Below are 16,554 nucleotides of genomic sequence, written 5' to 3'. Positions count from 1 at the left end.
AGAAAAATAATTAAGATTTATTTTCAACCATTGAAATTCCATGACTTTTCCAGTGTTTTGTTATTATTGGATAAAAAAAACAACAACATTATTTTACAGAGTTTGCATTCACAAAGAGACATTTCTAGATTAAATATTTAGTAATGCTGATCATTACTAGAAAAAAGATATTCACTTGAATTTTTCTTTAAGCAATTTCACATGAGCAATAGTGCTGCATGGCCCTACATCAGCACGGATGTGATTTCAGCAGGGCTCATATAGCACTATTGCGAGTGTGATATTGCTTATATACAACAGTTCAATGAATGACTAAACAAAAACTGATGAAAAACTAAGGCCTGTCACAAAAAATACAGTTGTGCATGGAACTACTTTCTTAAGTGACGGATCAGAATCTGACATTTCTAGATCAAAAGATCTGCACAAGTCTCCGTTACTAATTAAAAAATGGCACTTTAGAACTAGTAAAGACGGCTTGGGCTGTTTCTAACAAGTAATTGGAGAAACAACGATGCGTGTTTGTGTGAGTTTGAGAGAGAGAGAGATTGAGCATGTACGATTATTACCTGCGTCTGTCGCGACTCTCAAGCACAGAGCTGTAGTGTGTTAGTGTAGTAGTAATCCGAGCGATCATGGAGTAAGAGACAATGCCGATGATTTCAAAGGAACTGCTCACTATCTGATGTGCGCCGACTTGCACGTAAAATTTTACTGGGTCATAACACATAAAAAAATAATCTTTTGTCGACACCTGCTGAAAAGACACACACTTCTAGCTCTTTTACACATATGCACTGCTCTTACACTTTAGTTTAGAACGTAACGAACACAAGCGGAGTGATACACACAGCAAAGCGTCTGAGTGGTGATGGTGTGAGACATCAATGCGCAAGGAACGTCTCTCGTCCAATCAGATTTGAGTTTTTTTTTTTGACAGATTTCCATGACTTGGAACTTGGACTGTTTAATTTCATGATATTTCCAGGTCTCTTATGCATTTTTGCTTCTCAAGTAAGGGTATCTTGTTTTAAGGATGTTTAGATATTTCTACTGGAAAACAATACAAAAATACTGATTAAGGTTTGTTTTGTTTTTTCCATGCAAACACAAACCCACCCCACACATCACCGTCTTGTTATAGAAACATTACTTTACATTTAATTGTGTGGTATCTGAACTCTACCCCAGAGAGTGTCTATGCTCACTCATCACACCAAAGTAGAGGAATAATTGCACTCAGGAGCAGTTATGATTGGAAACAAACAAGTCCTGCAGTAAACAGCAGATTGAGGAGGCAATAGGCTCTAGGCTCAATAATATTTCACAGTCAGCTCTGTACTCTGGAGGCACTGGGCATTCTGGCTGAGATGATTACTAGGTGTCTCTTTCTATACAAAACCCAGTGAGCATCAGTCAGTTAGGTGGCGATTCATTAACAGATACTAATGAAATATAGTCTGGAGAAGATTTTCCCTATTTTTGAGGTCCAAGAAAAGCTGCAGATCCTCAACCTGTTTAGTGCAGAAGATACAAGAAGGTTTTCATGGATTTCATGTCTCATCTGAACTATCTATAAAGTACAAAAGAGTAATAGTTACATAAAAATGTTAAATACTTTTAATATTCTATTTTTTAGAGCAATCATCTATTGTGTCTTCCTCCTTGTCCTGATAAATGGGGGCTCGTCCGGGATTTGAACCTTGGGTGCAAGCTGCAAGGGACTTTTAACATGCATATTAAAGATTGTTGGAACCTTACTACCATCCACACAATTAATTCTGTTTATTGCTTAACAAACTATAAGTTTGTTCCAGCCCTTCAAAGGAATAGAAGAGATGCCACTTAAATAGACCTGTAGGAAACTGATTGATCTTAACAGCACAAAAGTGGAATAAAGGTCAAACAGAAGATAACAGAACTGTAAAAAACAACAGGAAAACAGCCAATGCTTGTAGTCTTAATTGTGTCTGATATGGTCTAAATCACTTAAGAGGCTTCATCCTGATAGGAAGTTCTCTTGTCAGTTTCCTCGATAATTACAGATGTCTTGAACCGTAAGGCTGAATTCATTACAGCAGCTTCTCTTGTTAGCTGAAAACTAGACAGTCTGACAGAGCATCAGCTGTTTGATGGGATTGGACATGAGAAAAGAGATAATTTTGGAATAAAGTACATTATTCTAGTGTTACTATACCAGTTTCTTGTGTACCCCCTAAGCTCAGTAGTAGTAGGGCTCAATTGCTTATATACAATTCAAGAATTCCTTTTAACTAATATTATACTGAATATCATTTAGCATTGTAATTACAATTATTAAAGAGGCCATTATTACAGTGATTCACTTTGAAACTAAAAACAATCAATTCCAGTAAGTTTCCTCTCCCTTTAAAATGAAAGCAAAGGGAAATCTTATCTGACGTGATTTGGATGAAAATGAGAAAAGTAAAAAGCAGTATGTATATATACAGGGTACATTATATATATATTTTAATCAAATTAATTACATGGTGTCCCTATTAATTATACAAATATTTGCTGAGAAAGCCCCTCATATAACAATAATTCAATATATAAAGATTATACATATTTATATCAATATATAATTATACATAGTTATCTTTAAATATAAAAATTATATATATATATATATATATATATATATATATATATATATATATATATATATATATATATTTTAGAGCTGTCGATCGATTAATTTTTTTATCAAATTAATTACATGGTGTCCCGATTAATTAATCGTGATTAATCGCACATACAAATATAAAAAAATATCAGATAATTCAAATGCATTACATTCTTGTAGTAGAAGAGTTAATCATTGATAAGACAATATCAAAATCAGCTTTAGAATACAATGTATTGTTTATTACCATATTATTGATCATAAGTCAATCATTGGCATACAGTTTACAGCAATCCATTACACAAGTGAATTTGTCAATCAGTTGGAGATTAATTATGAGGGCTTGTTTAAGAACCTGTCAATGTACACCTGCGTCAGACATTATTTTTTTTATTTTTTTTTTAAACAACCCAGGGGTATACATAGTACACAATACTACAGATATATTTTACAATAATGCCAAGACATTATATTCATTACATAGTGCAATGGTTTTCAATGCTTTGGAGTTGTTTAAGGTATAGGGTATTTGAATAATATTTTAAGTCTTTACAAAAAAGTGCAAATAGAGGCTTTATAGACATAAATTTACACTTATGTATAAAAAAAACTTGGCAAGAAAAATGAAACACATTAATCCGAAAATATTAACTTAAGTTATCAAAACTGTGAAAACCAAATAAAACGTCTTTATAAAGCAAAGAAAAACTAGTTAAAATAGAGGTACGTACAAACAAACAACATTTTCTCCAAAATACTACAGCGCGGACACATTCCCAAAAAAGGCGAGGGGCAGATTCATCTAAAGCATTACAGAAGGAGCAAAGTGGATCTATTTCAGGAAGCATGTTTCTTAAATAAAGATTGACTGGTTAAAAACGGTATAACAGTTTAAAGGACACCTCCTTAACTTTGTTGGTAATTAAATATTTGTGAGGTAATGACCATACAACCTGCGTCAGACATGCTTGTGTCGCGTCTCGGGTGTGTTGCATCATCAAAGTAAAATGTTTAGGTCACTGTGTCAAGTTAAATATAGTTTAATACTCAATCTTTAAACACATCTTGAGATCCCTTGGTTCACACGTTTATGTTGTGTGTCCGCTGAAGAGTTGTTAATGTTTTGTTCACTGTAATAAACTGTGTGTTTCTCACACAGCTGAAATTTCACTTACTGCCCTCTGGAGTAAACAGGTGGTACTACAAGCTTGAATCTCTCAGGAAAGCATTGTGATTTTTAACACGTTATTTTTTGTAAAATGAATTGCACGTTACTAAGGCGTTAAATCGACAGCCCTAATATATATATATATATATATATATATATATATATATATATATATATATATATATATTGGCTTCTTTCCTTACGCTGTATCCTAACCAGACACATTCTGTTTGTTCTGTATGTCCCGTACTGTGACATATGGCAGGTTAATGAATAAACTCAGATTTACATGGAAGATATTTTTATCGTGTAATCTCTGGTTAGAACATGGTGTTAAAGTCAAGTTTATTTGTAATTTTCACAGCTTACTTATAGTACATTGAATACTGAAATGCTTGTAAATGCTTTACTTTGCTAGTGTTAACACATTAACTACAAAAAAGATTCAGGATTGCTTATTTAAAATGTTTCCCCCTAGAACTTGCTTAAGTACCTCCTGGTGTACACACATACCCCTGGTTGGGAATAACTACATTATTCTATTTGATTCAGTGATGTTTGTCCAGGGGCTGTAGCTCAAAAAGAGACATTTTAACTTCAGTGACAGACAGCAATGGTGCTGACAGTGGAGAGAGATCTGCTGTTCAATACTTTATGTATTCTACAATACAGAGCAGAATGAACATCAGCTCAGATGCCAGAAAACTGAGTTCCCTTTCTGTCACTCACTCAACTTTGTGTCGATTGTAGTGACACAAGGAGTCTCTTCTGAGAGCCTTGCGTACCTCTGAACTTGAGAAAAGGCCAAGACAGAATTTGCATGCCCCGCCCCCGGACATACTGGTATAAAGGGAGCCGAACAGTTGTGTGATCAGCGAGCTGTTTGTCACGACTTCACCCACCTCTGCAAGAGAGATTCTGTTGGATCTGATGGTGCATTCCAGCGGCTTTCTCCTCTCTGCACGCTGTGCAGACTCTGCCCCTGGGCGCTTCAACAGCGCTTCTCTCATAAAAGAGTTGACTTCTCTGAAAGTGTTTATTTCCTCTAAAAGAGTTTGTTTTCTGGTAAAAGAGCAACATACACAAGCGGGCGTTGAACGTCCTTTTCAGGACGCGTCTTTATGAAGATGCCTTTCCACTGCTGTGTAGTTCCTGGATGTGGCTGGTATCACTCCAGATCAGACAGTCATAGACAGTTCAAGCGTTTGTGAATGGTTCATGTTCTTACTGCGAGGACATGACCATGGCACCGTTGCGGTTGCGGCTTTCATTTCTCAAAACGAACGCAACTCCAGCCGCCCCCCGCATTGCTCCTTCTTCCCACGGGATTGAGGACGACCAGGCTGGCGATGGAGGTGATTTGGGGATGGCAGTGGGCTCGGTTTGCCGGGTACAGCTCCCCGAACCACCCGCCCCCCGGTACACTCGTTTGCTTCAGTCTGTGCTCGGGACGACGGCGGCTCACTTCATGGCAGTTTGCCTTATCCCTGGAGCCAGGTCTGGACGATGACATGCCGCTGCATCGGAAAGCATTCAGGCGTCTGACGACCAGTCCGCCCAGTCAAAGTCTGACACGCAGATGGCCGACATGCTTTCCCGGGCCGCTGTGAGCGTTGGGTTGGACTGGAACCCTCCTTCCTCCTCCCAACCCTTGCGGCTTGATGATTGGTACCTCGGCTCCGGGCGGCACTCCCAGTCATTCCCCCCCGGTACCTTTATTCCCGGAAGTGCATGACGAGCTGAAGAGTTTGTGGATGGCACCTTTTACTGCCTGGAACCGACCTCCTCGCTCGTCTACTCTCGCTACCCTTGACGGCGGGGCTGTCCACTGGTACATGGAGGTCCCTCAGGTGGACAAGGTGGTTGCGAGTTCTCAACCGGACTTTACACAGACTCTCGTTCAAAATAATCACACAGAGGCAAATTCTAATCTGCGTTCGGCATCAAGATTGGTTCGCGTTGTTAGACCTGAAAGACGCATACTGCCTCCACACCGACCCTTCTTACAGTTTGCGTTCTACAGCAAGGCATATCAGTGCAAGGTCCTCCCCTTCGGCCTGTCGCTGTCCCCTCGCATCTTCACCAAGGTCGTTGAGGCAGCCCTTGCCCCGCTACGGGAAGTGGGCATCCACATACTCAACTACCATGACATCTAGCTCATCCTAGCACACTCTCGAGAGTTACTATGCGCCCACAGAACCAGGTGCACAACTCAGCCTGTTAGGGCTTCAGGTCAACTGGGAAAAAAGCAAGCTCTCTTGTTCAGAGCATCTCTTTTCTCGGGTTTGGAGTTAGACTCAGTCACAATGTCAGTGTGCCTCACAACCGAGAGCGCGCAGTCAGTGCTCACGTGCCTTGCTCGCTTCAAGCCAGGCACAGCGGTTCCTCTCAAACAGTTCCAGAGGCTCCTGGGGCATATGGCGTCCGCGGTCGCACCGTTCGGATTGATGCATATGAGACCGCTCCAGCACTGGCTTCAGACTTGAGTCCCGAGTCAAGGCGCAAATTCCGCAAAGAAGGAACTTCTTTCTCAGGGACGGTGCACCCTCTGGCACCCGTGCCCAGACCTCTAGAAGCTCCACGTCTGGCCCCTGGACGTGACGTGGAAGACTTATGCGGTCTACCACCTGCAGTCATAAACACGATCAACCAAGCCAGAGCTCCCTCTACCAGACATCTCTACCCCCTCAAGTGCCGTCTGTTCGCAAATTGGTGTTCTGCCAGATCTGAAGACCCACAGAGATGAGCAGTTTGGTCAGTGCTTTCATTCCTGCAGGAGAGACTGGAGGGTGCCCCTCCACCTTGAAGCTGTATGTAGCTGCTATTGCAGCCCACCACAACGCAGTAGACGGCAAGTCCCTTGGTAAGCACGACTTGATTATCAGGTTCCTTAGAGGCGCCCGGAGGTGGAACAATTCCCGGCCAAGCCTGTTCCCCTCCTGGGATCTCTCAGTGGTCCTCTCAGGCCTTCAGAGACCCCACTTCGAGCCGCTTGATTCAGTCGAGCTCAAAGCCCTCCCCTTGAAGATGGCCCTCCTGATCGTGCTAGCTGCCATCAAGAGGGTCGGGGACCTGCAAGCGTTCTCTGTCAGTGACACTTGCCTGGAGTTCGGTCCGGCAGATGCTCACATCATCCTAAGACCGCGACCGGGCTACATACCCAAGGTTCCTACGACCCCATTTAGGGACCAGGTCGTGAACCTGCAAGCGTTGCCCCGGGAGGAGGCAGACCCAGCCTCTTTGTTGCTGTGTCCGGTTCGTGCTTTGCGTATCTACATGGACCGCACGCAGGGCTTTAGATGCTCTGAGCAGCTCTTTGTCTGCTTTGGCGGACGGCGGAAAGGGGTTAGCTCATTGGGATGCTGATGCTATCTCCTTAGCCTATCACACCCAGGCCGTGCCCCCCCTCTTGCGGGTACGAGCACAATCTACAAGAAGTGTGGCATCCTCGTGGGCACTGGCCCATGGCACCTCCCTAGCAGACATCTGCAAAGCAGCGGGCTGGGCAACATCCAACACCGACCCAGCTGCTTCTAGCACACAACAGCCTGCTTGCACCTGGCTCAGCACCCACGTAACACGGGTTAGTGCATGGCGTTTTGAAGTGGGAGCCCTTGTGTCACTACAATCGACACAATGTCGAGTGAGTGACAGAATGGGAACATCATGATTTCTGTTGTAAACTCCGTTCCCCGATGGAAGGAACGAGACGTTGTGTTCCCCTTGCCATCCCTACCACTGTAATGCGCCGTAACCGTATTCTTGGCTCCTCAGTGAAAACCTGTCTGATATTCGCTCACCCGCTCCCCTTTATACCCGTATGTCCGGGGGCGGGGCATGCAAATTCTGTCTGCCAACTTGACATTGACCTTTTCTCAATTTCAACTCTCAAAAGAGACCCCTTGTGTCACTACAATCGACACAACGTCTCGTTCCTTCCATCGGGGAACAGAGGTTACAACAGTAACCATGATGTTATTAGTTATATTCAAATGTATTACAAGTGAGAAAACAGGACAGATGTTTTATTGTAACCAAGATGTAACCAATTAATTTGTAGATTCAATATATGCTCATAACATCAAATTATTTCAATATTCCTTCAGATTGGATCTTTCCATCTGTGTAACAGAATAGTTTACATAATTTACTCACCCATATGCTGTCTCAAACTTGTTTGACTTTCTTTCATTTGTGTAACACAAACAAAGATACTCTGATGGAGATTTTACGTGTTTATATCCACACAATGCAAGTCAATGTGGTCTTTTTGCTTTTTGGTGAGAAACAGACCAAATGTAAAATATTTTTTTTTTTAAATATAAATCTTGACATGTGCATGTGTCAAGCATGAGGAAGTGTAATCTAGCTTCAAATCATCATCGCATCAATGAAACTGTAGATTTAAATATTCTGTATGCTCTGATTCAAAACTGATGGTATCATTTCAGAAGACATGGATTAAACCACATAAGTCTGGATTTCCTTTATGATGCCTTTATGTCCCTTTTGGTGCTTGAAAATTATTTTGGACCCATTGACTTGTGATGTATGGACAAAACCTCATACCTCAAACAGAATATCTTCGCTTGTGTTTGAGATGACATAAGGGATGAGTAAATGAAGAGAGACTTTTCATTTTGGGGTGAACAGTTACTTTAATTATTCTATATTTGCTTCCCTAATACTGTTAAATTCAGCACTAAGCCCATATCTCTGTTTCATCTTTAAAAACTTGAAATGCTTACTCTAAAAAAATGCAGAAATTCTTAAGCAAAAGGAATATTGGTTCTTTAGCTGCTGATATATTGTGGACAGTTGAAAGAAACTGCATTAGTGAAGAAAACCCTTTGTTATTATACCATCATAAATATCACTAAGGGTTTGTTTGTTTGTTTGTTTTTGGCACTGGATTGTTCTTTTCATAAAGCTACTAAAAACTGACAAATGGCTTTCAGATTGGAAATAAGATTAGTCTCCCACAGCCCTATGGGGTTCTAAAATAGCTTTTACATCATTAGCATAGCTCAAATTCTGTTGCAGGCATTGCTGCCTCATGACACTGTAATAAACAGCTACATGTGTATGATACAATTAATTCATATCACTACAATGGTAAAAACCCAAAGCCTCCAATTTACTGACAGCTAGCAGAACAATAATGTGTCATATTCTGATGTTTATAGCAGCTGAACTTCTGATTTTGGTACGAGGCACAACGTGAGCAATTAGGTCTGAAGTTAGGAATTTCTGAAATAAGAAACGAGAAAACCTTTACTTTTAGAGATATAATTCATGAGCTCTTACCCAAGTCCAGCCAAGTCCGATACAAGGTTTCCAAGAGCAGCAGCTGCAGAGACAAGAAGATTCAAATATGGTTAGTCAATTTCTTAAGTGCAGAACAACCAAATTACAATACATGGCCAAAATTGAAAGCTGTTTGGGAGAACCAACTCCGTATTAAATGGCAATTGCAGAGCCACGGGAAGTAGGGGTGCTGAGGGTGCTGCAGCCCACCCTGTGAAGTGCTGTCAAAATAGTATATGCATGAAAAATAAATGAGAATGAATTTGTTATTTGAAAAACCATTGTATTCTGTGTTAATCTCATAAATGAAAGTAATTACGAAAAAGTTTGAGGGTATTTTTTAAAGGTAGACAGATATATCGGTTTTCCCGATTAATCTGTGCCGATAGTTGCTTTTTGGAACTATCGGTTATCTGCAAAAATCTATGCCAATAGTTTCTTTTTTTCAAATTTTTTTTTTAGATCATCATCATCAATAAACATCATCAGGTGAAACATTTACAAATAAACTCTTGATCTGCTAAATATATATAAGCCATAAAAAGTGTAATTTGGTAAACACTCCAAGTCTGTCATTTCAAAAAAGTGTCCCCAATGGATTTTGGACTTGTTTAAAGTTGTAAGTCTCCCGTAATGCATCAAATTTAAAATGTTGTAGTTATTATTGAGATTATGGTTGCACAATTAACAGCTTTTGTTGTTTTATTTATTTTGGACTCTTGTAGCCTCAGTGTTTGTACCCTTTATAGTAAGGAAAGACTAAGCTTTTTTTTTTTTTTTTATCATTCTATAAATAGATTTTTTTTTAACTATCGGCTGATTAATTGGTTATCTGTCTTACACCAGCTTAGTTATCGGTAGAGATTGAGGATAATTCATCATTTTAATTGTAAACTTTCTTAAACATTCTTAAAAGAATGTATTAAAATAATCCAGGCACAATGTTGAGGATTTCCCCGCATGAATTGAGCTGATCACCAATCCCCTGTCTAAAACAACTAAAACGATTAACAACACCATAACTTCTAAAGAGATAATACTAATAAGCTACTACTTTTTACTCTGTTTATATGCTATTATTTTAGGAGTGCATGTTTTCAAAAGGACAGTTTTCATATATTATGTATTTTTATAAATCTAAATCTGTTTGTTCACACTCCTTTGGCCATAAAGTACATAAAAAAGTAATTTGTTATTCAAATAGGTAATCAATACTAGGGCTAGGTATTGATGCACATTTCCCGATTATGATTCACAAGCTCTCGAATCGGTTCAATACAAAGGTGTGTTTCAGCTATAATGTCCATTTTGCTTACATTATCCCAGCTAATGCTTTTAAATTTACAAATAATATTTTATTTGTTTTTCATTAATTTAGTCAAATTTGAGCTTTTTAAAAAATAACAAATCCATGTATTCTATCAATAAATATTATATTATATTGCATATATTATATATGGTTACATCTTTGCTGTTGAAGGCATAATTTATCCTATTTACATGTATTTACATTGATTTGTAGAACGCAAGCTAAAAATCAGTCTCTTTAGGAAAATGGGCAGTGGATGTTGTCAGGTTCAATCACAACCTCACAGTGGGTAATTCTGGGATGTAAGAATGAGTTACCCAATCAATAGCTATTGATCTAAATGTCAAAGTGTCATGGAGTCCAGGGAGTCTTTCAGGCAAGCAGCCCCTGTATATGCCTTTCTGTGAAAAAATATACAAACTTACTATAACAATAAGAAAGGGAGGAAAAAGGGTGTTTGGTACCATCATAAAATAAAGCAGGATGACAAAAGTCTTTGTAATAATACAATACAGCAGATTAATATCAAGTGTATATTCTTTGAAATCTCCAATGTTCTATCAAGCTATGATATACTCAGATGCCTAATGAGAGAGATATGTTGTTTATATGGATTTACAAAATGCCTGTGCCATTCAATCCTATGTCATTCCATATAAAAATGCCAACATAACATACAGTATGCACAACAGTAGAAAAGAAACAAAAATTCTGCTGGCTCTCATAAATTCTCACTTCCAGAAGGCTTGACTTACAGTCTTAAACCTCTTAAGAGATTCACATATGTTCTGACTGCATCAATCTCTGTTCCACTACCTTACAGTGAGTGACAAAGGGAGACAGCATTGATTGATCCCTCTCAGCTCTACAACAGTCTTACAGGCTGAGAGGCTTGAAATAGCTCTGCGGTCAAGGAAGTATGGACTGAACATTCTCACAAGCTATTCTACAGTGAGGAATGCATACAGTATCTTACACACGCTGCCCCAGATACAATGGAAGTAAAGGTGTGAAGCGAATGAATCTTTCACAAAGGGTATGCCTAGCTTACATAAAAGTAAGATTTTTTTTGTACGAAGGTACAGGCTGCATCTTTACAAAAAAAAAAAAAGCAGATGTCAGAATAATCTTTATAGGACACAACTCTTATATACTATACTAGGATATCATTACCAAAAATATAACCAAAATATCATTGGATTTACAGTTAATTGGTTACACTTGACAATTAGGTTATAGTCATAGTATTAGTTAACTACATTAGTTAACCCACAATGAACAATACTTTTTCATCATTTATTAATCTTGGTTAATGTTAATATCAAAACAAATTAATTAACATTAGTTTAAAAATGTATATATTAAAATTAGCTAATGCATTATGAACTAACATGAACTAACAATGACAAATATTACATATGTATACATAAATTAACATTAATCATTAATAAGTGCTGTAAAATATATATATAGTTTCATGTTAGAATGAAAAAAGTGGTATACTAAATTATATTTTAAATGAATGTAATGAGATTACAGTTCGTTTTAAATTAGTTAATAGCTAATAAGTACTTATGTAGAATTCAAGTAACATGAATTATGTTCATATGTACATCCGTTTGCGTTTCTGTGACAGCTAAAGAGACTATCAAGTCATATTAAGGGAGAAACTTGAGGTGCTGAGTGTATGACTTGTGTGCGACAATGCACGAGGAAATATATACATTATGAATTTGTTGAGCAGAAAACAAAAAATATTTTCATTTGTTTTTTTTATACTTTTATAGGTAACTTAAAAGTAAAGCTACAAGTAATGTAATTACTTTTCCATGAGGTACTCAGTCAAGTAATCTAATAACAGTTAAAGAAGTAATTAGTTGTTTGTACTTTTAAAAAATTTACCCAACACTGATTATAATGCTGCGTTCCATTCAACTCCGCAAGTCGGATTTTCCAACTTTCTACTAGGAAAAGTTAAATGGAATGCCAAGTTGGAAAGTCGTGAAGAAGTTTTAAACTCAGATTTCACCGATATGCATGTCGGCACCCAGGAAGATGTAAAAAAAAAAAAAAGTGATAAACATTCACTTTTATTAAATAATATGATAAATTAGTCAAAGTTCCAACATTACATGATATTAAAGCTTATTTAACAAATGTTAGCAGAGACTAACTAATGTTACATGTTATGGTAACTTATACTCTCTTTTGATAATCGTACACCTGTAGCACAAATGTTAGCATCGCAAAATTATTTATGAGTTGATTTGCAAGGAAACATCTCTGGTGACAGACAAACACCTGCTACGTTAACGGGAGTATTGCAGTTTTGTTTCCTTAACCATCATCTTCTAAGGCTATGTTCAGACTGCAGGCAAATCAGATTTTTTTCTCAAATCAAATCTTTTCAGGCAGACTGTCCGCACTATTAAAATGCAAGGGATCAAATCAGATTTGCGCGTTAAGACATAACCAACATAGCTGCATGGGTTGCTTTGGTAACGACGTAGGCATACCCACGTGACGATGCTTTCAAAACTATCAAATAAGTGCCCTGTCCAATCACAGTGCAGAACTCCTGGTAAATTGTAAAAAAAGACTGGAAAATATTGTGATGTTCTGTGCTGCGGTCATCGATTTTTGACGTTGTCGTTGTGTGTTAAGAGTGACACAAAAGACCAATGAAATCCGAATTGAGCAACCAGAGTGTCCGGACTGAGAAGCATCTGAAAAAATCTGAGACGCATCTGACTTCAATCGCATTTGAAACCACCTCCCGATGTGGTTTGAATCAGATTCTGATTTTTTTGTTCCATATTTTCACAGATTTCATGTGTTTTTATTTGCTGTCCAGACTATCAAAAACTCATCTGGATAGGCAAAAAATAGGATTTTTCGTGGCAGTCTGAACAAGGCCTAAGTATCTGGCAATGGAGTGCATTTATGGTCGGAGATATCAATTAGGAATATCTCACAACAGACTTGAATGGAACACAGCATAAGGGTGTTTTCACACTTAGTGTCAGGGTCTGAACATGATTCGCAGGATTTTTGACCAATATGTGAGCACTCCAAATGATCTCAGACCCCTTTAAAGTGAACTGAACTTAGACCATCTCTGGAGGTGGTATGCCTGGGTTGGTTGCCACTATAATTTTAGTATGGAAATCATCATTTGACATATTTATGTGTGTGAGGAAAAAAAGGAGTACAACCCTAATAAAATGTAAATTAAATCAATATTCAGACAAGAGCATAAACTCTATGTCGATACATCAAATGTTGTGAAAAAATTGTTTGGAAACACTTTTTGTCGATAAAATTGGTATTAACGCAAAAAAGTTTGCCCCAATCGTTAGCCTGTGTTAATCATGACAACAGTATTGAAAGCCAATTTATTGTACGTGATTATGGATTGATCTTTATGGCATATAGAGCCGATCTGCAAACGTGACACTTCCAGGAGTGCCAACACAACTATCTTGTGCACATTGAACAAATGACTGGCCACTGTTTGCGATTCATTTAATAGCAGTATCCAGCCATTTATTTATTAACGTTTCTTTTCCACACCATTTAAAATAATAGATGGCAATCACAAAATTAGCCCACAGTACAAAAAACATACAATTTCTGTGCATAAAGGTGTTTTGAATTAAGAATAAATACACAATACTAGGAGAAATGTTTCAGCGCACTTTCAACACTTATAGCCCAATTCTATTAAATTATGGTTTAGTTTTACTTTTGAAAAAATGCTGGCAAATTCCCCTGTATTAAATAAAATAAATTACCAAACGAATGGATTAAATTAAAAATAATTTAAATAATAATTTAACAAACAGAAAAAAAATAGATATATTTTTAGACCTATATATATAAATATATATATATATGCCTTTTCTTTTCTCAAACTTAAATGAGCTTTACCCTGTTCTGTAGACGAATAAAGTCGGCTGAATGACGTTCTCAGAATGTTCTGCACTTTTTTCAAGACTATAAACTATCAGAACAATTTGACCAATGCCGAGTTCACTTTCAGAAAACGAGCTTTTGAACATCATTACATTTTTAAATATTTAAAATCTAATCCTCTTTACCTCGGATCGCATTTACTGCTTCTTCAGAAAATATAAATTTGCATTTTGAAGCTAAAATACATTTTAGATGATAATCAAGTTCAGTTGGTCGATAAAGTTGCTGGAGACATATGCGGGACATACTGCAGTTGTTAAAGCGATGTTTTGATTAGATGATTGTTCCAAATATTGAATATCAGGAATGTATCTTATGTAAACCCTGATATTACACCGCATCATTTTTCCTTTAACCCTCTGGGGTCTGAGGGTGTTTTGGGCCTTGGAGAAGTTTTGACATGCCTTGACATTTGTGCTTTTCCAGTTGCTTAAAAACATATTAATGGCTAAAATCTGATAACACTGTATTCAGCACAAACTGGGCTACAATAATATGTGAGCAACATGTATGTACAGGTTTGTATTTTTGAGAAAATAATGTTTATGCATGGTTTTTGAAAAAACTAAAATTTTAAGTCACTGAAATAAGGCCATATAACACATACTAAACATACTAAACATTTGACTTTTGAGAACTGGATCTTGTAGCCTAGAGTTTTGCTACAAAATGATGTGAAAATCATCCTGATCACTCATTCATACAAAACAATATAGCCATTTAACTTCTGTGTGACAATTTTAGAGCTGAATGGTAATATGCGAGGAGGCATGAACGATCATGAATATTGATGAGATTCACACCTGAGGACATAAAGACCACTCCTCTGGGCCTATCAATGAGGAATGTGACAGAGAGAGAATTAATGTGAGGAGACTTAATGATCAAAATCAAGTTATAAGTTAAAAGAAAACTAAACATTTTCTTTATATAAAGACTTTACTTAATTTAAGACCTACACTACCATTAAAAGAAGTCTCTTCTGCTCACCAAGACTGCATTTATTTGATCCAAAATACATCTGATAATATGCTGATTTTCTAATATGGGCATATTTAAAGTGCATTTTAACCTGAACAGATATTTGCAAGCACAAACTTTGTTGATGATAACGAGTCAGCATAAACACATATAATCTAACATTCATATTATTTTTATATCATATTACATATCATATTTATATCATACAGCATACAATGTAAATAACAACACTTGCATGTAACTAAAACTTGCCTATTAGGACATGTCAATACTTTGAATGTCAAATGTCAAACTTTGAATCCTGTCTGGAAACAGTCCCACTAGTAAAATATGTACATGTTTATATAAAATAGCATGTCAGCTAATGAAAACTAAATGACTTACTCGTTTGAAATTGTATGCTCTGCTGGAACAAATCTCTCTTCAAAATACAAATGTCCACCTCTTCGTCTGAGAAAAATGTTAACTCTTCCTTAATAGCCAAGAGTTTGATCGCCTGTGTATCGTTACAAGCACGCAGAAAAGTTTAGTTGTGTTTGTTTACATCAAATCTCGCAGTCGGGGGCGTGTACTTTTCCCTTGATCGCCTCAGCACATTAGCGTAGATAATGAGATGGACCGGTAAAAACTGTACATCGCTTTGTTTCAAACAGATTGCATTGCAGGAGAATATTTGTTTTAAATTTGAATTGTTTTATTTAAAAGTAGACATTTTAAGCTTTCTTTAGACATATGTTTCATGTTTGTGTGAGAAGAATTCGCGGAGTTTAAGTTAATTTTAGTGACGTGTTTCTGAAATATGATCGTGAACACAAGAGACTGCTGAAAGCTTACCCTTTTTATTTTATTTATTTAAAAAAAAAAAACACAAGGTTTTGATGTTAATATGAGTGTACACAAAAAAAGAAGATCCTCTATAGTTTATAATCATGTATTGATTGTATTTATATGACCATAAATGACGGAGTATTTTAAGTCTATGTTACTGCTATGTGAAAAAAAAACAGCAAAACGCGCCGGCGCGTTTGCCGACCCCAGAGGGTTAATATCTGTGCACACAGCATATACACATTGATTGATGGTCCTTATACTGAGACAGAAAGTTTCCGCCACTACTTGGTGCAGGTTGCCAGCTTGAACAGGGCCATGATGATCCACTTTCAGGTC

At 37.4% G+C, this 16,554-nt stretch overlaps 1 protein-coding gene across 1 annotated transcript in view; it reads right to left on the bottom strand.

Annotated features, from left to right (window-relative positions):
- LOC127656361 (transmembrane protein 65-like) overlaps nucleotides 1-16,554 on the bottom strand; it is a 62,943-nt gene that overhangs the window by 4,776 nt on the left and 41,613 nt on the right. The window contains exon 6 of the mRNA XM_052144661.1: nucleotides 9,123-9,165. Coding sequence (XP_052000621.1) covers nucleotides 9,123-9,165 — 43 coding nt within the window. The remainder of the gene's footprint in view (nucleotides 1-9,122; nucleotides 9,166-16,554) is intronic.

The sequence above is a fragment of the Xyrauchen texanus genome, chromosome 15 (assembly GCF_025860055.1).
Source record: "Xyrauchen texanus isolate HMW12.3.18 chromosome 15, RBS_HiC_50CHRs, whole genome shotgun sequence".
In the NCBI taxonomy this organism is placed as follows: Eukaryota; Metazoa; Chordata; class Actinopteri; order Cypriniformes; family Catostomidae; genus Xyrauchen; species Xyrauchen texanus.
The sequence above is the reverse complement of the archived record's forward strand: the minus strand, read 5'-3'. Positions and strand labels throughout refer to the sequence as shown.